Consider the following 26,287-nt stretch of genomic DNA (forward strand, 5'->3'; position numbering starts at 1 on the left):
TTATCTTTCTAGTAACTCCATAGGCTGGATTTTTCTGCTTCATCTCACCAGGCATATTTTTGGCAGGGTGGAGGATCACATAAAACATGACAGGTTACAAGCCCATCAACTTCCCACTTTCCCCTGACCAGTTAAACAGTAAGTGCTTCTTCTGTGTCATTCAGCTGAGTGGGATTCATATTAAAGAATATGGAGCCAAACAACAATGTCTGCAGATTATACAAATTTTGATGGCATTGTATGTAGTATACATGGGAGTGGAAAGTTGCAATGGAACATTGATAGCTTAAATAATTGGGCAAAACCAATGCAAATAGAACCCCAATGAAAGAAAATGTGAAATTATCCACTTTGGATCCATAAAAGATAGGTCAAAGTATTTTTTAAAATGGTGAGTAATTAGGAAACCCAAAGGAAAGAGAGACTTGAGGATTCATTAACAATTTTTTTTTGTTCAGCTTAATCTTAGACAAGCTGCACCTGCAGCACAAAAAGAAGGAATTTATGTTCCACCTATATAGAGCCCATTTAGAATACAATGTTCAGTATGCACCTTAGGAAAGATGGTCTTGGAGGGTCATATCACAGATTCACCAGAATGATACTGGGAATGAAAGGGTAAATTATGCAGGCAGGTTGCTCAGAACAGGTTTGTATTCCCTTGAGTAGAAAGACTTAAGGAATATTCCAAATTCTGTGATAAAAGATGATTGAAGGAATAAAAGGTAGTAACTAGTTCCGTTTTGGGGCAGAACTAATCAGGTGCGCATAATCTTAAAAACTGAATAAAGAACTGTCGATGCTGGAAATCTCAAACATAAAACAGAAATTGCTGGAGAAATTCAGCAGGTCTGAAGAAGGTTCTGTTGAAGAGTCACCTGACCCAAAATGTTAAGTCTGTTTTATCTCCACAGACGCTGCCAGGACCACTGGGTTTAGATTAGATTAGATTAGATTACTTACAGTGTGGAAACAGGCCCTTCAGCCCAACAAGTCCACACCGCCCCGCCGAAGCATAACCCACCCATACCCCTACATCTACATCTACATCTACATCTACCCCTTACCTAAACTACGGGCAATTTAGCATGGCCAATTCACCTGACCTGCACGTCTTTGTTCCTCCAGCAATTTCTGTTTTCGTACCTTAAAAAATGAGTTGGGTCCTTCACAGGTGATGAGAAGAAATACTTCACATAAGGGATGGTGAATATGTGCCTACCTTGGTTAAATTAAGATATTTATTTAATTGATGCACTAAGGGTTACAGAACCAACATAGGTAGGGGGAATTACGATATAGATCAACCATCACCTAATTAAAGGAACTGAATGGCTTTCCCTTATTCCTATAGGACACAGAAGAGTTCTGATACCAGTTCTGACATCATGGGGAGATGTTTGTGTCCTTTCAGGTGGAGGGTTTTATGGGTGAATTCTGTGCATTCTTGAGTTTAATAAATCAGTTCACTTGGAGACCAGCATCTGACTCCAAATGTCATAGAGGCTGCTTTAACTTGCTCAAATATCAACTAAACTTGTTCTGTGCCCTGAGGTTGAATAGAAAAGTATCTGCTTTATTTTGGCCTTAATACATGTTTAGGCATTGTCATATTACATTGATTACACTTCATTATTTCAAGTTAAAATCACAACTTGTCAAAAACCACATTCACCCTATCCTTCACTTGTTCTGTTTTATTCACCTTAATCCTTCACTCACCCTATGCATTTTGCTGTCTTGTGTTTTCCATGTATCATTCTTGCTTTAGTTTAGCAAAAAAACTCCCCATCAGGCTGTGACATACAAAGGTTTTTAAAGCAGTTTGTCTTGGCTGATGGAAGATGCCTAATTTTCCCAGCTCTCTGTCAGAGAACTCTGCTCTCAGGTGAGCTCTCTTTAAACCAGACAAAGAACTGCTCTGCAAAATAGTGGATGGGAACAAATTAAAGTATCTGTTAAAGTCTACAATGACCTGGCCATCAAATATATCTATATGAATTAATCCCATTAGGTACTTGTATCAAACTTGACTTGCTGGATCCAATCCTTCCTTCCCTCTGACATCTGAACAAGAGGCACCTGGACTCAACTTTAGCATCAAAATACAGCAAATCTTTTTAATTTTTGAATTGAATTTATTGTCATGTGTACTGAGGCATAGTGAAAAGCTTTGTCTTGCGAGCAATACAGGCAGATCACAGAGTTAAGTAACATAGATAAGTAAATAATAGGTAAACAGCGGCAAAAACAAAAACACAGGTACAGGAGAATGTTAAGAGTTTGTGAGTCCATTCAGTATTCTAACTGGTGCGTGCGTTCAGGCTTCTGAACCTTTTCCCCGATGGTAGAGGTTGTAGAAAAACATTGCCACAGTGGGATGGATCTTTGAGAATGCTGGCAGTCTTTCCTTGAAAGTAGGCCTCGTAGATGGATTCTATAGATGGGAGGTTGGCCTTTGCAATTGTCCAAGTTGAATTCACCACTCTCTGAAACCGTCTCCAATCTTGAATGGCACAGTTGCCTTACCAGATAGTGATACATCCAGACAGTGAATTGAATTGAATTGAATAAACCCCATTCTCTGCAATTGGATCCTAAGTGTCCTGACCCACAGGCCACAATCAGTGAAGATTGGGGACAATATTTCATCCTCACTAACACTCAACACTGGAGCCTCCCAGGTGTGCATACCAGCCTCCTACTGTACTCTCTGTATACCCATGACTGTATCACCAAATACCAGACTAATGCCATATATGTTTTGATTAAGAATGCATAGACACAACTGCACACCCTTGGACACATGTACTAGACATTTGAATTGAATTGAATTGAATTGAATAAGCTCCACTCGTTACAACTGGATCCTCAGTTTCCTGACCCACAGACCACAGTCAGTGAAGATTGGGGACAATATTTCATCCTCACTAACACTCAACACTGGAGTCCCCAGTGGTGCATACTCAGCCCTTTACTGTACTCACTGTATACCCATAACTGTGTCACCAAATACCAGACTAATGCCATTTATAAGTTCACTGATGACACCACCATAGTTGGTCGAATCTCAGATGGCGATGAAACAGACTACAGACGGGAGGTGGAAGAACTGGAAAAAAGGTGCATTGACAACAACCAAACTCTCAATGCAGACAAACCAAGGGACTCATTAATAACTTTCTGCAGAATGCTACTCAAGCCCCACTACACATCAACAGCACTCGTTTCACCTCTGTGCTGTTAATGTGTAGGGGGCATGAGTAACATCCTGCCAAAAGTCAATAATGAGTCCTTGGTTTTGTTGGCATTGAGAGCTAGGTTGTTCTCAGTGCACCATTCTTCCAGGTCTTCCACCTCCCGTCTGTAGTCTGTTTCATCGCCATCTGAGATTCGACCAATTATGGTGCTGTCATCAGCGAACTTGTAAATGGCATTAGTCTGGTATTTGGTGATACAGTTATGGGTATACAGTGAGTACAATAAGGGGCTGAGTATGCACCACTGGGGGCTCCAGTGTTGAGTATTAGTGAGGATGAAATATTGTCCCCAGTCTTCACTGATTGTGGCCTGTGGCTCGGAAACTGAGGATCCAGTTGCAGAGAGTGGAGCTTATTCAATTCAATCTAAATGTCTAGTAAACGTGTCCAAGAGTGTGCAGTTGTGTCTATGCATCCTTAATCAAAACATATACCACAGGCAATGTTTCTAACTTCCAGAGTTAGACTGTAATCTGATAAATCCTGAAATAAATTGGGTGGGGGTGGGGTGAATTTTAATCCTTTGGGGATTATATTGTTCGCAAATGAAGATAACAAACTGAGCCAGCTGGAAATCAGACACCAGTGGAAGGTAAAATGAGTGGGTAAGGAATCTTATGGTGCAGTGTGGTCTGAGCCAGCAGCCCGGTTTTAAGTCCCATTTGCTCCAAGGATTTGTAGCAACATCAGGCAACAGGTTGATTAGAAAATATTTAAATGAATGGAGTGTTGGGGATGACAAAGAGTTGGTGATGAGTACATGACACTTCCGGGTCTGAGCAGCAGCCAATCGTGCCGTGGTCACGCCGTGAGCCCGAGGGCTCAGGGAGTCCGCCTCAAGGACCGCCGCTGATTGGCTCGTGTGGTCTCTAGCTTCGATTGGTCAGAATGGCCGTCAACTAATAGTAAGGCAGGGTGATTGGGCGTTATCACAGCACCGATTGGTCAGCACACTGCACCGTCTTCAGGTACGGTCCCGCCCACTCAAGCACGGTCCCCGCCTCCTCCAGCTCAGTCCCCGCCCCCTACAGCTCGGCTTCCATCCCTTCCAATACGTTCTGTCCCCGCCCCCTCCTCCTCTCCCCTTCTGGCCCCACCCCCGTGCGGTGCTGGCCCCGCCCCCCCAGGCCCGCCCTCTCCCCGCCCCCTCCAGCCCGGCCCCGCGTGATTGGCCGGCGCGACGCTCTGTTTTGGAAGTCCGCCGAGGGCCCGTGTCCGTTGTCGGTGCGGCTTCCGCTCCCGCTCCCCGGCTCCGGGCTCGGCCTTGGGATAAAATGCGAGTGTGAGCCGGTGGGCGAGGCGGCGTACGGAGAGGCACCGGGGAGGAGAAGAAGGGCGACGCCATCGCCATGGACAATCAGGTAGAGTCTCCGCCCTGGCGGCTGCAGCCTCGCCCCACAGCATTGTGAGTCCCTCAGGCCTCCTGAACAAACCCGGGGGAGGGGATGGGAGGGGACGGGACGGGAGAGGCGGGGGGGGGGAGAGAATGCAGCCTCCTGACTGATGGAATGTCCCCTCATTCATCCCCGGCGCTCCCGCTTTGCAAAGTTTTATATATTTATTTATTATATCGATAGACAGAGAGAACCTCTAGCATTAAAACAAATGCTGGCTGCCCCTGATCTAAACCACTTGAGGGCTCAATCTACACCGTGATGTGTTTGGGGTTAGTTGTTGACAGGTACCTGATTGGAAAGGGCTACCTGAGTGAACATCTCTCTGGAAGGCCGACTGTCGTCTCTGGATGAGTTACTGACTCGTGTTTTGAGGGTCAAACCTCAGGCATTAGGGGTTCCCCCCCAAAGTGTGCTTATTTCTCTAATGAGATTGTAGATGAGTGGTTGGTCTTCTGACGCCAGGATTTTCTGTCAGGAGAAAGGCAGGAATGAAATGGCAGTTAACGTTTAAAAATAAATCTTCAAGAAGGCTTCAAACAAACTCCTCCATAGCAATCCAGCATGACCTTTTTATGATACTAAAATTATTAATTAGTAACCTCAATAAGCTATTTAGTGAAGCTTAGGTCACCTCTTTTTAGTATAGATTAAATGTGAAAGCATAGCGGAATAGATTTCACTGTTTTTCATAAAACAAAATATTCTTTCAGGGTTATTTCTGATAAGTTGACAGAGTTGAAAAGGATGGTGCTGTAAAAGCACAGCCGGTCAGACAGCATCTGAGGAGCAAGCCCTTCAGTTGAAGTTTTCTGCCCAAAATGCTGACTCTCCTGCACCTCGGATGCTGTCTGACCTGCTGTGCTTTTACAGTGCCACCCTTTTTGACTCTGACTCTCTAGCATCTGCAGTCCTCACTTTTTCCTAGCTCTGATAACTTGACAGTCTTTGGGATTTGTTTGAATCTTCAAATACATTTTTCCTCTGAATAGTTTAAAAGAACAAACTTTAATGTGTTGAACAAACAAGATTACCTGTCTAATAGCAACATTTGTTTTGATTTCAATTGTAGCCTCTTTAATATGATCTTTGCATTTGCAGTATAGCACAATGACTAACAGTGGCTGCTAAATACATTACAGTGACATTTTAAATTCCTTCCAGATCTGTGCAAACAAATTGGAAGTTGCTGTAAAGCATAATTAAATTAGCATCAAATGGATATAGTTTTCCATCTAATTTGCAGAATTGTCTCACTAAAATATTTACTATCAACAACCAAATACTGAGAACATGGGCAACCAGCTCTTCTGATTCTTTTACATACAAGTTTTTTTTTAATCAGAGCCTGAAGAGGAACTCTACTTAAGACAAATGAATATTTTTCTGGACAGTACAAAATATATTCCAATTGGTGAGGTTGACCATAACTATCTTATGACTGCATCGACGCCACCTCATATTCCCACGAGGAGGTTGAACAGTTCATGAATTTCAACACGTTCCACCCTGACCTGGACCATCTCTGACACCTCTCACTCCTTCCTGGACCTCTCCACCTCCATCAACGGTGACTGATTCAAAACTGATAGTTTCTACAAACCCAATGACTCCCACAGCTACCTGGATTACACCACCTCCCACTCTGCCTCCGGCAAAAATGCTATCCCTTATTTCCAATTCCTCCACTGCCGCTGCATCTGCTCCCAGGAGGACCAGTTCTACCACAACACACCAGATGGCCTCCTTTTTTAAAGACTGCAATTTTCCTTCCAATGCATCTTATCTACGCTCCGCCCTCGAACCCCACCCATCTAACCGCAACAAGGACAGAACCCAGAAGCACCCCCCACCCGGTCCTCACTTTCCACCCCACCAACCTCTGTATACATCGCATTATCTGCTGACATTTCTGCCACGTACAAATGGACCCCTCCATCAGAGGTGTATTTCCCTCCCCACCCCTACCCACTTTCCATAAAGACTGTTCGCTCCGTGACTACCTAGTCAGGTCCACGCCCCCAACAGCCCACCCTCCCCTCCCAGCACCTTCCCCTGCCACCTCAGGAACGACAAAACCTGCGCCCACACCTCTTTCCCCCACCACCCCACCTCTGTCCAAGGCCTCAAAGGATTCTCCCACATCCATCAAAACTTCACCTGCACTTCCACACATGTCATTTACTGTATCTGTTGCTCCTGAAGTGGTCTCTACTACATTGAGGATGCTTGACGCCTACTCGCGGAACGCTTCAGAGAACATCTCCGGGACACCCCCACCAATCAACCCCATCGCCTGTGGCTGAATATTTAATTCCCCCTCCCACTCTGCCAAGGACATGCAGGTCCTGGGCTGCCTCCATCGCCACTCCCTTACCACCCGACACCTGGAGGAAGAACACCTCATCTTCTGCCTTGGAACCCTTCAACCCTATGGCATCAGTGTCCTCATTTCACCCCACCCCCACCGCCCCCCACTCCATACCCCAGTTTCAACCTTCCAGCTCAGCACCGACCTCCTGACCTGTCCCACCAGTCAATCTGAGAGAAAGTGAGGACTGCAGATGCTAGAGATTAGAGCTTAAAAATGTGTTACTGAAAAAGTGCAGCAAGTCAGGCAGCATCAAAGGAACAGGAGAATCAACGTTTCGGGCATAAGCCCTTCTTCAGGAATCACCAGTCAATCTTCCTTCCCACCTATCCGCTCCACCTTCCTCTCCGACCTATCACCTTTACCCCACCTCCATCCACCTGTTGTACTCCCAACTATCTTCCCCCCCCCCCCCCCCGCTCCATTCCCTTCCCATTTATCTGTCCACCCCCGAGGCTCCCAGCCTCATTCCTGATGAAAGGCCTTTGACCGAAACGTCGATTTTCCTGCTCCTTGGATGCTGCATGACTTGATGTGCTTTTTCAGCACGAGTCTAATCATAACTAATTTATGAATTTATTTTATCTGGTTAGTTTTTCTCATAGAAATACTTGCACTGATGATGACATAAGCTTTACATTGTACCATTATGTTGTTTAATGCCTGTAATATTGAATTTGAATTATGGCTTTTTTTGACTGGCATTCTGCCCTTATTTAAAAGATAAATTTGGCATTGAAATATTTGGATTTTTTTTTAAGATCCTCTTTCTTATTTTTCTCAATGTTGGTCACTTGTGCTGTGCTGAATCTAGAATTGGCCAGGAACCTTGAGAAACTCATTAGGTGGTGATTCTTCATGTTTGAGTATGGGTAGTGACTGTTGAAAACTTGATGACTAAGCCTGATCCTATGGTCACCCAATGTCCACACACATATGTCGAATTGACATAAAGGTTGACTTATTTTGATTTTTTTTTTCCCCTTTTCCTTATCAAAGGGGATTTAATTGGATTTAAAGTCAAAAATTATTTTGTAACAGCTATGGTTCAAGTGCTATTTTGTCACGGAAGGTAAGGGGTTCAAGCCCCACAGCAGGTACTTGAAGTTGTTGGAGGAGCCACATTTCAGATTTGATATTAAATGGAATCACTCTGCTTCCAAACAATGTCAAAGTGCCCATTTGAAGTAGAATAGAGGAGCTCTCCTAATCAATAGTTATCTATCGACCAACATAATTAAAACAGATGATTACTTCGTAACTATTTGTAAAACCTAGATATATGCATATTAGTTGTTGCTTCTTTTACTAATTCACTTCATAAAGGCCCAGCATTTATTGTCCACTCCAAATTGTCCTTGAGAAGGTGGTGATGAGTTACTTTCTTGAACTGCTGAAGTCCTTGTGGAATGGGTACACTGTTAGGGAGCAAGATAAATATCAAATTGGACACACGTTAGCATTACAGCCTGATTATATTTAATGAGTATATATTTGGCAGTTATTTTGTGTATTTGTGCAGGTGGGTGGATATGGTGGTGGTCGTTGTAGCCTTGGTGTAGGAGAGGCCAAGAATTGTAAGGTTCAGACAGATGGACTAGCCATTCCGAATGTTAATGATCTAAAACAACGTGGAGGTTGATGACTTGTTCTGGTGGCCTTGTCCTCCACCCAGCAGCATAGTAGCTACATATTTCAGACAAAGCTAAAATGAGTCATCCTTGAATATATGTTGCTTTTGCATAATCAAACTCTGATTAGGCCTCAAAGTCCTGGAATGGTAAGAAACAAAGGTGAAAGATATAGAAAGGATCAGTTGATAAGATTTGCTGAGAGAGGCTGTAAGCCTTCGGCTACAGGACTCACAATAAACTTTGGCATGGTTCACTGAGTTGCTGAGGAGTGACAAATAACAAGTGAAATAATGTAGTATTGACTACACTACTTTACTGCCCATGACCCCTGAGCTTGTTGACCTGCTATTCCAATGAAGTCTCACTTGAAATCTTCATCCTTGTGTTTAAATCTTTTCATGGCCTTACACTACTTTATCTCCGTAACTTCTTGCAACCCTTACACTTTCAAGAACTTTGTGTTTTTCCAACACCGACCTTATGTATTTCCTCCATTTACTCTGCCTGCATTGAGTCCTAAACATCTGGAGATCTCTTCCTGAACCTCTGCATCTCTTTCTCCCTTTTTCTGTCAATGTTTTAAGACTCTTCTTAAAATTTATTTAATTGACCAAACCTTTTAATTTTCTAACATCTCCCCTTTTGGCTAGATGCTGATATTTGGAAATGCTTTGCAGTATTTTGGGACAGTTTCCAGTGTTAAAGGTGCTATATGCAGTTAAAGTTACTGTGGTAAAATAAACAACTTAATTGATTTACATTTGGTCTCCCCTCGTTAGAATATTAATAAATTCAACTTTTGTTTTTTGCAATTTGGACAAAGGATGTTCATAATGTTTATTTCCTAACGGGATACCATTGTTACATCCTGATGTTGAACTATGTATGTAAATATAATCAGGGACTTTTCACATTATGGCAGATCTGGAGGAGATCTGTGGTAGAAACATGTAAAGATATCCACGGTAGATCTGAAATTTCTAATAGACTCTCTCTAGAATAAGTTGGGCTCTTGTGATAGGTTTTAAGAGGTGACTGAATGAAGAGGCAGCACAGTAGCTCAGTGGTTAGCACTGCTGCCTCACAGCATCAGGGACCTGGGCTTGATTCCAGCCTCGGGCGAACATCTGTGTGAAGTTTGCACGTTCTCCCAGTATCTGTGTCGGTTTCCTCCAGGTGCTCCACCCACAATCCAAGGATGTGTAGGTTGGGTGAATTGCCCATGCCAAGTTGCCCATAGTGTGCAGGGATGTGTGGGAAAGGTGCATTAGTCAAGCGTTAATATGGAGTAATTGGATAGGGTAATGGGTCTGAGTGAGTTATTCTTTTGGAGGGTGTGGACTTGTTGGGCCAAATGGCCTGTTTCCATGCTGAAAGGTTTCTGTTTTTTAAAAAAGAGGAAAGAGAGGGAGAGAATTTTTGGGAGGAAATTCTGAAACCAATAGCAGAGCGCTGAAAACCAGAGATATGGTAGAATCATAGAGTGATGCAACTCAGAAAGGAGTTATTCCATGCCAGTTGCTGAAAAGTGCTGTGTGGTTAAATCTCAATTCCCTGCTCTTTCATCAAATGTGCAAATTTGTTGTCTTCAAGTATTTATCTGATTCCCTTCAGAGATTTGTTGTTAAATCTTACTCTAGTACTCTTCCAATATGTTTTCCCTCAAGTCATCTGTTGCTGATTAGTCAATGAACTTAAATCTGTCACAATGTTACTGGCCTTTCTGCAATTCTTCCTGTTTTCTTGGTCCAAACCTGTGATGATTTTGAATATCTCTCTTAAACTTGGGTCCAGGGAGAGCCCAGCTTCTGTAGGTTCATCACATAATTGGAAGACTCTTAGCTCTGGTACTATTTGAGTAAATATCTTCTCTTGAACATATATCCTTCCCAAGTGTGGTGTCCAAAATTGGCCATAATATAGAAGATAGTACAAAAGCAGGAGGAAGTTATGCTGAACCTTTGTTAGACCTGTCTTTATAAAGACAAGGATCCTGTTGTAGAACTTTTACTGTCTTCAAAGATTTGTCAGAACATATTCCAGTACTCAGGAAGATACCAGGAATATAAACTATCAGAATACAACACCTTTCACTTCTCTGCATTAAAAACTGTCTGCTAATTTATGTCCTTCTGAAGCCTTTTGCTCTCCTTTTTAATATGTTGTCGAGTTTTGGGTCAGCTGTGTTTTTCGAGGCAATGCCTTGTTTCTCTAATCTAAATCTATCACCTGAACTTAAGAGCAGTGGCTCTGATCAACATGCCATCTCACATTTTGTGACATGGAAGTGACTTACATGTTTTATATCACTGTTCATGCCTGCTAACTTGAATGGGATGAATTGTGCATGGCCTGCATATGACCTTTTGGATTACTGCGCAACTGCACAATTCAGAGGGAGTATTGATTCAGAACCAGTGTTTTCTGATTGAACTAATATTTTCCCTGAGCATCAGAAAAACCATTGTTCACCACAATGCTCTGCTATTTGCTGCTTATCAATGAAGGCCATGGGCCTGTTTAGTCCAGTGGGATTCAATTTTGTTGATTTAATTTTCAATATTACATGATATCAAGAATATTTTTGGTTCCATAAGCACAAAGTCAACTGCTGTCCCCTGAGCAATGTGGCATTTACCTCAGCCCAGAATTAGAGATATGTTGAGTGAGAGATTTGAAGACAGGTCCTGGAGAGTGAACATGTGGTGCAGTCTGACATGATAGAGGTCTTTAGAGACTGGTGGGGACCACAGGGGCTGGGGATCACCAGCCAGAATAATGTTAATTTAGTAAGTTTCTGTTTTGTTAAACAAGGTTCTGTTCAACAGTTAATTTTATTTTGATACAGTGCCCCAATTTCATCACTTTTTGACTTCCTGTTTTAAAAATAGTGGAGGGAGCTTTGCCCTGTGTCTTGCCCTATATTGTCCTGTCCTGGGAATGTTGGATGGGGACAGTGTCAAGGGAACTTTTACTTTCAGTTTAAAAGAGCAGGGGGAACTTTACTCTGTATCCAATACCATGCTGTCCCTGTCCAGGGATTGTCTTGGGACAATGTAGAGGCAGTGTCATTTTCAGTTTAAGGGAGTAGATCAGTGAGCATGGGTGATGGGTGAGTGGGACCTGATCTGAGTTTGGATGTTGGCAGTACTTGAGAATGAAGTGATCTCGTCACTTAATTCTGGATTTGTGAGAAATTATTGCTGTGTCTTTTGTGTGTATTTGTTTTGTTCTTGAGTGAGGGATTTTGCTTGAATTGTCTACTTTCAGATAGACTGTGGGAAACTGCTGTTTTAAGGCAAGTGTGAAAGATACATTTTAAAAAATGATCCCTGTGGGCTTTGATTAGATCAGTGTGCACTTCCATTACTAGGACACCACTTCAGTTTCTTTGTATTGAAACTTGAACAGCTATAAGGTGTGACACTGGGCCCACAAACTGGGGAGTAGCTAGGTGCAGAACTTTGGTAGTTTTGGCTTCCGTTGAGGCTTTACTTTGTTCTGCTAGAGTGTGTTACAGCTTGGCACTTCTGCCCTTCATCCTGTGATCAAGGTATGGCTCAAGTTTGATCATTGACCTCCACAAACTCAATCACTCTGGGCCAAGCTGGCAGTACAGTACTACAGTTAACCTGGATGAGCCACATTACAAACGGAAAACTAATAAAATTTTAGTTCTCCAGTGATCCCACTGAATGTGGGCATCAGATGAGAATGAGATTGAATTCAGCTGTAATAATATGCAACATTTGCTTCTACAATGTTCTGAAAAAGAATGGGTACTTATTTGAGCTGTTGTTGCCACTAGTGAGAAACAGCATCAAACATCTCTCAGTGCATGAAAGTGGGATAATAATAGCAAATTCAAAAGGGCAAAGGGAAGCAGAGAAAAACATTCTGCTGCTACCTCAGTACAACAAAGGAACCTTGACTGTATCGCACAGCATATTTTAAAATATCATCAGTCAGGGATTTGGTGAGGTCCAGATCAACTAATTGGCATGTTTTATGATTGAACACCGGTCTCTTACTGTCAGCTACTGCTTAGTGCATCTATTTACTGAACCATTGGGTAAGATTGCATGCCATCACTTGAATATTATTTTGACTCCACTGTGATTCGTACATGCTTTGCACTTAAGCCCTTTTATAATTACTGTTTGAACGAGTAATACGTCTCCCCGTTATGTTGTAGGTTGCTTCAAAAATGAAGTCACATTAGTGATGGTTGTCTTGAATGGGAGACGCCTGCAATGAAATCCATCAAGAGATGTAGTGTACTTGAAGGGATTGGTGTCAGTGTAGTGGAACGTTGAAGTGTGTAGTGGTAGGTTATGCAGAAGTTGTACATTGAATGGTTGAATTGGATTGGGGAGGGTGATGCACTTTCTCCCCTGAAGAGCTAGATGTGTTATTCTGATGGTTAACCCACATATTGAATTCCGTTTGGTTTTGTGAAATCAGAATTTGTGATCTTAATACTGCTAGTCCAGGAGTATAATCTGTAAGGCACTGTATTCAATTCTGAATTGTATAACTTCCAGCAATCGTTCATATCAACTGAGAGTTATGTCGTCTAGTTCAATTTGATGTGTGCTTATCAAAACCTGATTTTATCAACAAAACTCTTTCTTAGTATGGATATGTTGAAAATTCCTTTGATCGTTGCTATTTAGGCAGTGCATTTCACAGGAGAATGCTCCTGGAACGATACAATACTAGTAAACCTACTGTTCTGTTATAGGAAATGATGCCTTCTGATATTGAGGTGCAGTTTGCTGTAGGTCCCTGTCAGTCTTGTCTGTTACTTACAGTAACAACTTAAATTACATAGCATTTTAACATAACAAAATATCCCAAGGTTTTACGAGAGTTTGGATAATGTGGGTATTGCATTTTGGTAAAATAAACAAGGGCAGGACTAATACAATTTTAAAGTGTCTTGGGTGGTGTTGCGGAGTAGAGAGACCTAGGGGTTCACGTTCAGAATTCTTTGAAATTTACATCGCATGTAGACAGGGTAGTTAAGAAGGCATTTATCATGCTTGTTTTCATTGCTCAGACCTTTTGAGTATAGGAGTTTGAGCATCACGTTGAGGTTGTTCAGGACACTCATGAGGCCTCTTCTCAACTACTATATCTAGTTCTGGTTGCCCTGAAAGAGGAAAGATGTTAGTAAGTTGGAGAGGGTTCAGAAAAGATTTACTAAGATGTTGCCACGAATAGAAGGTTGGAGTTATAAAGAGAGGCAGGATAGACTGGGATATTTTTTCACTGGAGCATAGGAGGTTGAGGGCTGACCTTATCGAGGTTTATAAGATCATGAGAAGTATAGATAAGGTGAATGACAGATATCTTTTTTTCCCTAGGAAGGGAGATTTCAGGACTAGGGGGCATATTTTTAAATTGAGAGGAAAAAGATTTTAAGAATGCATGAGAGACCACTCTTTCCCAGAGTGATTTAGTGTGTGGAATGACCTCCAGAGGAAGTGTTGGATGTGGGTACAGTTGCGGTGTTTTAAAAGACAATTGGTTACACGCATGAATAACAAATGATTGGAAGGATATGGGGCAAATGCAGGCAAGTGGGACTAGTTTAGGTTGGGATTATGGTCTGCATAGTTGGAGTGAAGGGTCTGCTTCCGTGCTGTATGACTGTAACTCTCAATGCTACTGTGTTGCACATTAGGTCAGATGACCAAAAATGTGGACAAAGAAGTAAATTTTAAGCAATGTTAGTGAGTTTTGAGAAGATTTAAAGATCAGGTTGAGGTTCTGGATGTAGGTTTGCTTGCTGAGCTGGAAGGTTCATTTTCTGGTGTTTCGTCACCATACTAGGTAACATCTTCAGTGAGCCTCCAGACAAAGCACTGCTGGTGTTTTCTGCTTTCTATTTATATGGTTGGGAATCCTTGGGTTGGTGATGTAATTTCCTGTTCTTTTTCTCCAGGGGGTGGTAAGTGGGATCCAAGTCACTGTCTGAAAGGATGAAAACAAAGTACATTGGTACAGATATGTTGGAAAGATACTCCAGAACTTGGGGACTGGATAACTGAAGATGTAGCCACCAATGACAGTAGAATTGGCTAGAAATAGAAAAGCACAAATACCTCTGGACCTAAAGGAGGTTAGAGAGTTTGGGAGAAGTGAGAGCAAGTGATTTGAAGACTAGGATGATGGGTTTAAAATCAAGCTGATGCTTTACTGTCATTCACTATAGTTCAGCAACCATAGGCATGATAAGTGAATAAAACCTGCTGCAAGTTAAGGTATTCAAGGAGAAAGTGAGGACTGCAGATGCTGGAGATCAGAGCTGAAAATGTGTTGCTGGAAAAGTGCAGCAGGTCAGGCAGCATCCAAGGAGCAGGAGAATCGACGTTTCAGGCATGAGCCCTTCAGGAATGAGGAAGGTGTGCCAAGCAGGCTAAGATAAAAGGTAGGGAGGAGGGACTTGGGGGAGGGGTGTTGGAAATGCGATGGGTGGGGGTGGGGGCGGAGAGGTCAGGAAGAAGATTGCGGGTTAGGATGGTGGTGCTGAGTTCCATCGCCAGACCATAGCAACATGATGACTGGAGGAAGAGCGCCTCATCTTCCGCCTAGGAACCCTCCAACCACAAGGGGTGAACTCAGATTTCTCCAGTTTCCTCATCTCCCCTCTCTTTCCCCCCCCCCCCCCCCACTTATCTCAGTCCCAACCCTCGAACTCAGCACCACCTTCCTAATCTGCAATCTTCTTCCTGACCTCTCCGCCCCCACCCCCACTCCGGCCTATCACCCTCACCTTAACCTTCTTCCACCTCTCTCATTTCCAACGCCCCTCCCCCAAGTCCCTCCTCCCTACCTTTTATCTTAGCCTGCTTGGCACACCTTCCTCATTCCTGAAGAAGGGCTCATGCCCGAAACGTCGATTCTCCTGCTCCTTGGATGCTGCCTGACCTGCTGCGCTTTTCCAGCAACACATTTTCAGTGCAAGTTAAGGTATGGTTGGACAGGATGACCTTAAGTTTATGGAGGATAGATTGTGGGAGATCAGTCATCAGTACATTGGCATGGTCACATCTTGAGGTAAGAAAAGAGTGAATCAGGACTTCAGCAGCAGATGAATTGAGACAGAGGCTAAAACAGGCACTCTCACCATAGAGTTCATCAAGCAATAGTAAAGAATTGTAAAAGTGAGTAGATGTCATTGATTTTGATGAATTTAATGGAGCAAGTTAGCACTCCAGGCTGTGTTAATTATTCAAGATTGTTTCTATTCTCAGAGGCAAGCACACACAAGATCTGGTGTTTAAGAACGACATGGTTAAATACCGCAAGATGTTTTTTGAAATACTTGTCTGATTTCCAAGATCTTTACAATTTGTATGTTTTCCAAGGATAACATAATTAAACAAACCTTTTACTCCTCTCATTTCCCATCTTTCGAGATGAAAACTGACCACAAGAGTCACTTTATTCAGAAAAGTTGCAGTCTGATATTCCTAGATTTCTTTTCTTTGGTGAATTTGAAGTTTCTTTGATTAACAATACTCAAAACCTCATAATTACAAGGTGTTTGAAGTTGTCCCCCGAAGAGTTGCTGCTGCTAGTTTGTGGGAATAACAAATGTTTTGCCGAATGTTAGTTTTGGACTGTGTACAAGAGTGTGTTTTGAATAATGGATCGGAAATATGGAAAGCATGCCTGACTCAGGTGAGGTCATTGGATGCAGCTTTAAGGAGAATACCCCAATCCTTTTGTCATGAAATCATTGCTCTGTTGTAGTGAAATCATCCTAGTTAATCTGTTCCTATTATTAGTAGAAGATTTAAAGTGAAGAATTATGTGACTGAATGAAGAAGACAGTAAGGGTTGATCATAAAACCTTATGCATAAAAGGAGGGAGTGGTGCTACTATCAGATGAGCAGTTGGAAGGGAAGGAGCATAAGTTGTGCTAAAAATGTTTTTTGAATTGGTAACTGCATTCTTTTTCCATTCGTTTATTGTTCTGGATTAGCTTGCCCACAAACCAGGCTTCGGTTTTCTGATTTTCCTTTTTCTAATCTGCTGCAGTTCCCTTGTGACTTCTACTGTGATCCCATGATTAATCATTTAATGGCATCAGAATGTGCTGTGGACCAGTTCATAATTGTATCTGAACACACAAATCTGTTCCCAAGAGATATCTTGAGCCTCACCCTGATGGATTGACTGAAACCCCTTGTATGAGAGTACCAAATGCTATGTGTACACTGAGTTCATTAATCTGAAATTTAAGCCATGCCCATTTTTGTGCTTCAGAATGAACTATCAGTGTAGAATTCTGAACATGCAAGCACTCACTAGTGACTTAGTTCTGTTACTGTAATCTGGCATCTTGCCAGCTTTAACTTTTGCAGACATGTAATATGCGTTTGTTCCCTGGTTACCGAATCTTTAACGATCTTGTGGATGGTGAGGATTTTGCAATTTTTCTGTCAGCTTCTTTTTATTAGTATTTGCATTTGAATGAAGTTTCGACTCCACTGCAAGGATTTGAGGCAAGTTTATAACCACATAATCAGTGCAATATTGGAGTTATATACAGTTAAAGATTCAGATCAGATGTAAGCCACATAACTGGCCATTACCTTATTGCTGTTTGTTAGACTTTACAGGATGCAACTGCCACCACAGTTATATAATGAGAAGTATCCTTGCACTTTTGGAATATCCTGAGGATGTGAAGGTCTCCACTGTATTTAAGTGGAAGTTTGTTTCTCGTCCCATTCGTTCCTTGATAAATGTTAATAGAGGCATTTAAGCAACTGAACTTTCCCAGTGCCATCCAATATCATGGACAACTTGTGATGTCAAGTGCTGACGTGAGACTCGTGCAGGCCCATGTGTTTCCCTGCAATGTTCCTTGAGCTTAGTGCAAAATGTCGAGCCATTTGACTTTTTCCGTGATTAAATCCCACGGTCCATTATGAGATGTTATTCAGTCAGTGATTTTGAGTAGTGGATGATTGAAAAGTGTTTTTGAGAGTGTTTGACTAACAGTCAAGAGTGTGGAAATGTTGTGACAATATTTCGTTCCTTTTCTTTTGTATATTGCAGTCATAGCATCCTTAAGTTGCTGAGGAATTGTTTCCTTGTTGTCAGATATTTTAGGACAAGGATGATTGTTAGCCAATGAGCACAATATTATTGAATTTAGCAGTCAGCTATTAAACCTTGTTTAGGCATTTGACTGTTGTTTGTGGAATTGAACCTGCATCTGAACCACTTACATCTCCTTGAGTTGGAGAAGATCAGATACCTACAATTCCTAGGTGAAATCTAGACCATCGATCCATTAAAAGATGGTTCAGTTGACATTCTGAATGCAAATTCGCTAGTTCATCCCTTAAAGCTGTCGACATGTCTGCTGAATGGCTGTAATGTATCGCCAACTGAAGGCTGAGGTCCAGTGATGCATCCATGACATTAAGGACTATTGGAGTGGACAAGGCGGATGTTCCATTTTCTATTAACCAAAATGTTCACAATTATTTCCAGGCTACTGAGGTGATCAGTGTACTATGTTTGACTGGATAAAATCTTCTCTATCCACAGCATGGCTCCTTGCTCCTCATACTTGACCTGTCCTTAAGCATGCCAAGATAGTAGTTTTTCGCAAACCTTCCCTGGGCCAGTTGAAGATCCTGCATTCTGTCTATGGAGATGGGGCAGCTCTGCAGAATGTGCAGCACTTCCTTGGTAGACACCTGTACCAAGGAACTAGTATCAATGCTAAAAGTCCAGCACTGAGTCATCCAAGTCAGTTCTTCTTATGTCAAGCTATTGACAGCAGGAACCTCTGGAAGACAACATTGGCCCTAATCTCCCTGACTGCAGTAAAACTTAGACCTCCTACTGATATCACATAAAGATCCTTGAACTTCTGCCAGCAGTGCCTTTACCTAATCATTGATGCCAAATAGGTGGATCACTGGAACAACTTGATTCACCCCCAATAAACTCCCTTGGCAGGATCTCTTTTTCTCAGTCCTCTGACCAAAACTCAAAAGGCAGCCAAAAGAGAAGGTATGAGGATTTGGTCAAGTTCGCCTGAAAAGAGTTTTGACACCATTGACTGGAAAAAAAGTTGCAGACTGCTCAATGTGGTACCACCTCATAAATCAAGGCACATGCTATGACAAGGCTCAGTGACCTGACCGCATGAACATAGAATTGATAACTTTGTGCATGTCCTGTCGGAGAGGATCAGATATGCAAAATCCAGGCCATTGTTTCATAAGTTTGAGAGAAGAAACTGTTTTGATCTTTTGAGGGAAGAATTGGATAATATTTGAAGCTAACCAATTAGTGAGTGACAGATGATGACAGCTGGGTAATGGGATTAGGTTTGGAATGCTGTCATGAAAAGCTGGCATGGATTTGGGCCAAGTGTCATCTGTCCATGCGACTTAGTGGTAAGCCAAGTACCATCTGTTTGCTAGCGTGGGTAGTATTTTGCCCCAAACTTTGTTTACCTTTAGAAAGTATTTGTGTTGTTCTGATCTGAAGTTACAATTTTAGTTTTTCTGCCCCATACTTCACACACCACAGAAACATTGCCCCAACAGGTCTACATGAGCATTTATTCATCAGCTATATTAATTGATCTGACAGTTCTCTGTACCAATAGAAGTTATTTTAGTTTCAGCATCTAATTGAACTTTATGAACTCGATGAGTTTGTGGCATACGAATCCAGAAGCTAACTGCCCCTACTTAGCAACGTTTTTAAATTTAACTTCCACTTTTAGTTTTATTTGCATTCATCTTAAAATTATGTTGTCTCTCCACTGTCTCACTGAAGTGGAAACAATCTATCACATCTTACGACTCATGATCAGGAAGATCTGTCATGTTATCCTTTTAATCTTCTCAGCTGTAGTTGAGTTTTTTTTAACTTCTTAAGTCTCGCTAAATAACCATAACCTTCCCCGTTCATCTGGTAACAGCTTAGCTTAGTAAATCTCTAAGCTGTTATTTTTCCATTGCTGGTTTTATATCTTCCTATAAAGAGCTAGCCAAAACAGGATTTGCTACAACTGCAGCCTAACTGAAATCTTGTGCAGATAAGATTATTCCTTGCTTTTGTATTTGAGGCCTCTAAAGCTCGCTTTGCTTTTGCATGGCTTTATCTATTTATGCTGTTATCTTTAATCTGTATCTATACACGACTTGCTTCATTTGACCATTTAAGGAGAGATTTCCTCTCCCTTACTCTTGCTTGAAAATGTATTTTCTAAATGAGCCACATCTGCTAATAGTTTTCTCCAACCCCCTGTAATCTTATACAAACGCTTTGAAAAGTTGATAGGTTTGAAAGACCCAGTTTGTTCATACTTCTGTATCATGAGCCAGTAACAGAATATATGTTTTGAGGTGCCTTTCATGACCATGAGATATCCTGAGGCACTGTACAGCCAACTATTATTATTTTTACTGTTGTCATGTAGAAAACACATCACCAACTTGGTCACAACGAAGGGATAATTGTCAGGGTTTTTTTATATTGATTGAAGGATAAATACCAGTCAGACTAGGAATACCTCCTCTTTGAAATGGTGCCATGGAATCTTTTTAAATCCACTGGAAGAACAGACAGGGCCTCCATTTGATGTCTGTTCCAAGAGATGTCCTGTCCAACAATCTCTCTGTATCCCACTGGAGTGTAGATCTTGATCTTTGTACTCCGATCTCTGGATTAGGACTTAAACCCACAACCTTCCGATTCTGACACAAGAATGTGATGAGCTGATTGTCATCTGGCCAGCCATCTCCACAGGATATTACCCTTCTAGTGTGAGGGAAAGAAAATTGCGAGTGAGAAGAGGCTGTTCTGCTCATGTTCATTCAGAGATTCATTTGAACATGGATGATATCTCTTCCATTTACTTTTAGATCAACTGTGATCTCTCTTCCCCACTCCCCTTCCCTCCCTCCCCTCCCTTTTGTTCCTCCATCCTCTTCCGTTCCAGCCCTCCTTTTTTCCCTTCCTTCCCTCCCCTCCCCACCTCAGGGCATTAACCTGGGTTGCTGGTTCAGCAACATGGTTACTATGCCACTATGTTCCCCCATGCCTTCATATAACAACTTCAACTTAGTAAAACATGATGGGTTTCTTCCTAGAAGTGATTATCAGTCAAAATTTAACAACCAGCAATGAGATATCTGAGATCTTTGTGATAGATATTGACTTTAAGAAGCATTTTGGGAAAGGAGAGTTGGAGAGCTTTAGGGAAAGAATCCTAGGTCTTTGAAACAAAGCAGTTAAAGGCAAGATTGTCTTTGATTTATAAATATAGCAATCACAGATGGATAAAGAGGCAGACTTGTAGGAGTGCAAGTATTTTGCTAAGGTCTGGGGCTGGAAGAAGTTACACAAATAAGTAAGGGCCATGAAGGGATTTGTAAACTAGAATAAGAATTATGTAATCAAGGATGTGACTAGTCTGCGAGTCAATGCAGACAAATGGGATGATGAGCTTGGATATATCTTTATAGATTACAAATTGGGAGGCTGGGCAGAAGAACATTGGAGATGGTTGAGTTCAGAGTTTAGAAAAGATATAGATGAGGGTTTAACCAGCAGAGGAGTGGGGCTTGTGGACACAAATGATGTTGAAGTAGAAATAAGTAATGTCTCCGGTATGGTAATGAAAGACTAAGTTAGAGTCAAATAGCACTGCAAATTGTGTTCGACCTCAAACAATAGCCAGAGAAAGGGCTGGAGTCACTGGTGGCTTTAGTGTCCTGGAAATTCAATGGGAAGGAATTTTTTACCTCCAACCAGTGGATTTTTTTTGTGATTTGGTTTCATGTACTTACTATCCTGAGGTGACAAATGATTTTCTATCTCTGCTTGATATTTGTAAATTTGTGCAGGTAAATCCCTCTGCTCACACTAAAGAGGATTTTACTTTCAGTTCATCTGTATCTCTTGTTAGAGAAATATTATGCCTTCATCCTTTTTTTTGTGAAACTTTCATTATGTCCAACAATAACTAAACTTGCATAAAGGCACTGAGCCACCTTCAGCATTGTTGATGGTCCCTTAGAGCATGAGCAAGAGGCTGTCATTTGGAGACTGCACTACACACATTCTGCATACTTAGGGATGTAAGGAATATAAGCTGTAACAGGGGAGTTACATTATTTGCTTGGAAAATTTAATCTTGCATTCATCAGGACAGATGCAAGAAAACCAAACTTCAATGGAACTGACAATTAGGCTGCATGAAAATACCTTTGTTGAATAGTTGGCAAGTTTAGGGTCATCAGTCCTGCTTGCAACATGGATCATTATGTTTGTTAGAAACTATATTAATGTATGGTGATGCCCTCCTCAGAAAAGAAGAACGCTACTTTAAATTAAACAGAAGCCTCTGCATAAGACCTCAACCGATCAGTCAACTTGCCTCCCCTTGTGTTATGCATTATGTGCTATTGATGGTATTTGGTATCCCTGTCTATCCTGATGAGTACAAGATTAAATGTTTGGTGTGTCTGATTCTGGGAAAAATCAAAGTTCTTGCTTAATTATTGGTACTTTAGCAACAGCCAGTTAGGAACCTGTGGCTTTTGTGTAAACTTTGTAGGATACACATCTCAGAGATTACTGTGTGTGGATTGATGCTGTAATTGGTTGGAACCTGTCTTTCAGATGAAGTCGTCAAGAGATTTGATTACAAGCAGTTTGTGGAGATGTTTACAGTAAAAATTTAATTTGAAGCTGAAATTGTATGGAAAAATATCTTTTGCTGGTAATAACTGGACATCTGGTCTAGATGTACTTTTTAATGGCCTTTTGTTCTGTGATATCTTTGAGGCAATTTTGAGTCTTTCTTTGGATACATTGCGTAACTGCATAAATCAGTCTGAAGCTACCAGTGATCATGTCATGATCATGACTTTGTGGTGGCATAGTTCCATGAAAGAACTAAAGAATCCTTATTTCAAAATCATTTTAACGTGAAGAGTTAGCGCTTTTGTTGCTGATGTGCTCAGGAGATTAAAAGATTCTTTATTAAAAGATTCTTAGATTCTGTTTGCGCTGAGTACTATTCATGTACTTGCTTTGCTATTGAATAAGTCTGTCTAGCAGTTTGCAGCTGGAGGCGAATTCTGCTAATGTTCATCCACTGACCAAATCAAGGAGGCAGCTTGAGTTGCTTATGGTGGCCAGGATTTTGTTTGATCTCTGATCTTGCTAAATTTATCAAACTATTGGACAAGTAAAGACACCCTGTGTTTCAGCGTGGGTGTGATGTCTGCTTCTGAGAGTTGTTGATGACAGTGAGCGCAGACAACCATCCAGTGTAAAGCCCCAGACACGTTGAAGAGACATAAATATACAATTCAAAATGGAATTATATTGTTCCCTGAAAAGGCAAAATGTGCAGGGCTGTGTGGAGAAAGCAGGGAAGTGATACTTGGAAAACTGGTCCTACAGAGAGCCAGCACAGACAGTTTGGTCAAAAGTGGCCAACTGCTATATCTTAGTCTGTGACAGGACATGATTAGAGTAGAAGATTTCTGAAGGAAGAATTGTTTATGTAAATCCAGTCCCAAATGGAAGTGCCACTTATTTCAGAAAGCCAGAGACTCATCCACATACACAGAGCAAGATTTTACCTTCACTCCTTAGAGTCAGGCATTCAACTTGCAAATAATGATTACAAGAATATTTACTTTTCTGGTGCTCTGGAATAATTTGAGATTTTATGTCCAAAACCAAAAAGCATTCTGAAAATCTTACAGCTAAATATTTTGCAAAGGTTAATCGAGCTCAGCTCTGTTTATGCAGTCACCTTGAAAACATTCAAATGCAGCTGTGCAAAACCTTTTCTTCCAACAAAAATGTTTCCAATGAAAACTATTTGACCCTTGCTGCGTTGCTGTCAAGCTCCAGCATCCTCATCAGAGTTCTGCCCAATCCTATAATCCAGCCCTGAATGTTGCCAGAGCCTTAGGCTATTCAGTGCTGTGAAATTCCTGACTCCTCCATCTCTCTCTAATGCTGCTGTGTATTACTGTCCCTTCTCATGTATCCCAGCCACATGATGATCCACTGAGCTCCAGCACACTAATTTCCGCAGCTTTGAACTGGTTAATTATGAAGAGGACTGCAAAAAGTTGTAGCTGATTTTCCCCCTCCCCCACTGTTTTGTTGGGCCCAAACTTTGCTGCCTGTTAGTGGAACAGCTTTTAATGAAGTGAGAATTATGTTTTTGAAGATAATTGAATCTTTCTGAACTTATTTTGGGGGATTAGGTGGGGGCTGGGTAGTGTAGAGAGAATGAAAGAGGGGTGAAGTTTGGTTTGGGAGTTTTCAGAATTACAGGAATGTAATGCAGAATGAGGACACTCAACCTGTTGTGTCTGTGCCAGCCCTTTCAATGACCATTAAAACAGAGTGCCATTCTCCTGTATTTCCCCATACCCTTGCACTATTTCTATCCAGACAATTATCTAATGTCCTTCAGAATGCCTCAGTTGAATCTGGGAGTTGGAGAGAGTTAAATAGTAGAACATAGAACAGTACAATACAGAACAGGCCCTTCAGCCCACTATGTTGTGCCGACCACTGGTCCTCATGTATGCACCCTCAAATTTCTGTGACCATATGCACGTCCAGTGGACTCTTAAATGTCCCCAATGACCTTGCTTCCACAATTGCTACTAGCAACGCATGCCATGCTCTCTCAACTCTTTTTTTTGTGTAAAGAACACGCCTCTGACATCCTCTCTATACTTTCCTCCAACAAGTTTAAAACTATGACCCCTTGTGTTAGTCATTTCTGCCCTGGGAAATGGAAATAGAGTCGATAGCCAGAGACTATCTATGCCTCTCATTATCTTGTATACCTCCAATTAGGTCCCCTCTCCTCCTCCTCCTTTTCTCCAATGAAAAAAAGTCCGAGCTCAGTCAACCTCTGTCTTCATAAGATAAGCCCTCCAGTCCAGGCAGCATCCTGGTAAACCTCCTCTGAACCCTCTCCAAAGCATCCACATCTTTCCTATAATAGGGCGAACAGAACTGGATGCAGTATTCCAAGTGCGGTCTGACCGAAGTTTTATAGAGCTGCAACAAGATCTCACGACTCTTAAACTCAATCCCCCCGTTAATGAAAGCCAAAACACCATATGCTTTCTTAACAACCCTGTCCACTTGGGTGGCCATTTTAAGGGATCTATGTACCTGCACCCCAAGATCTCTCTGTTCCTCCACACTGCCAAGAATCTTTTCCTTAATCCTGTACTCAGCTTTCAAATTCAACCTTCCAAAATGCATCACCTTGCATTTATCCAGGTTGAACTCCATCTGCCACCTCTCAGCTCATCTCTGTATCCTGTCAATGTCCCGCTGCAGCCTATAACAGCCCTCTATACTGTCAATGACACCTCCAACCTTTTGTATCGTTGCAAACTTGCTGACCCATCCTTCAATCCCCTCATCCAAGTCATTAATAAAAATTACAAAAGTAGAGGCCCCAGGACAGAGCCCTGTGGAACACCACTCACTACAGACTTCCAGGTGGAATATTTTCCTTCTACTACCACTCGCTGTCTTCTGTTGGCCAGCCAATTCTGTATCCAGACAGCTAAGTTCACCTGTATCCCATTCCTCCTGACCTTCTGAATGGGCCTACCATGGGGAATCTTATCAAATGCCTTGCTGAAGTCCATATACACTACATCTACAGCTCGACCCTCATCAACTTTTCTAGTCACATCCTCAAAGAACTCGATAAGGTTTGTGAGGCATGACCTGCCCCTCAAAGCCGTGTTGACTGCATTTTTATATGTTGGATGACTCTTTCATCCTGTTGAATACCTTGGCATGTGTCACGTGATCGTGTGCTGTAGGTCAGCTGGGGAGCACAGAGTTGCTGTGGCAAAATGCATGATGGTGATGGTAGAGGCTGCAATGTTCTTTCCATAACAGGAATCTCCAGAAGTCTCTCCTCTTTCACTGTGTGAGGAGGATTTGAGGATTACTATCCAACCTGTTTGGCCATGTTATGAATGTATCTTTGGCATCAAGTCCTGGATTGGGATTCAACCCCCACTATCAAAATATTGACAGTGTCTGTAGATCTTTAAAGAACATAGGTAATAAAATTAAATGCAAATCAGGGCTACTGATTTTTCTATGCAGAACTGGGCAGCAAAATACCCCAGAATACTCCTTAATCAAAATATGACCTTACCTAGTTACAGTCAATTACAGGCATAGGTTGTGTATGGTACTATAAGTGCAAGACCATGTAATGTACTGACAGCACCACTACAGCAGAGACACTGTTAAAGGAAGACCTGCATTTATGTAGAGCCTTCCGTGAGTTTGGGACTCTGGATTTCAAGAGGTCCCAAAGTGCTTTGTAGACAATGAAGCACTTTTTAAAAGTTTGCTCACTGTTGGAAATAAGGCAGTAACACATACATACAGCAAACTCCTATAAGCAACAATGGGATAGCAACCAGATCATCAACTTTTGGTGATATTAATTGAGGGATAAATAGTGTTCAGGACAAAATTAGCTCTCATAATTTAATTTGTCTAAACATCAGTACTTTTTTAAAAAATTGTCTTTGGGTGTTTGCTGTCTA

At 41.8% G+C, this 26,287-nt stretch overlaps 1 protein-coding gene across 4 annotated transcripts in view; it reads left to right on the plus strand.

Moving 5' to 3' along the window:
- The first annotated feature begins 4,414 nt into the window (after positions 1-4,414).
- mllt1a (MLLT1 super elongation complex subunit a) overlaps positions 4,415-26,287 on the plus strand; it is a 115,045-nt gene continuing 93,172 nt past the window's right edge. The window contains exon 1 of one of the 4 annotated variants that reach the window (XR_011964019.1): positions 4,415-4,621. Coding sequence is in view for 2 of the 4 variants with exons in the window: in XM_072594017.1 (XP_072450118.1) it covers positions 4,610-4,621 (12 nt within the window). In the remaining 2 variants the exon portion in view is untranslated. Of the gene's footprint in view, positions 4,666-26,287 lie in introns of all 4 variants that reach the window. The other 3 variants (XM_072594019.1, XM_072594017.1, XM_072594018.1) reach the window with 3 other exon arrangements.

This window comes from Chiloscyllium punctatum, chromosome 24, assembly GCF_047496795.1.
Source record: "Chiloscyllium punctatum isolate Juve2018m chromosome 24, sChiPun1.3, whole genome shotgun sequence".
In the NCBI taxonomy this organism is placed as follows: Eukaryota; Metazoa; Chordata; class Chondrichthyes; order Orectolobiformes; family Hemiscylliidae; genus Chiloscyllium; species Chiloscyllium punctatum.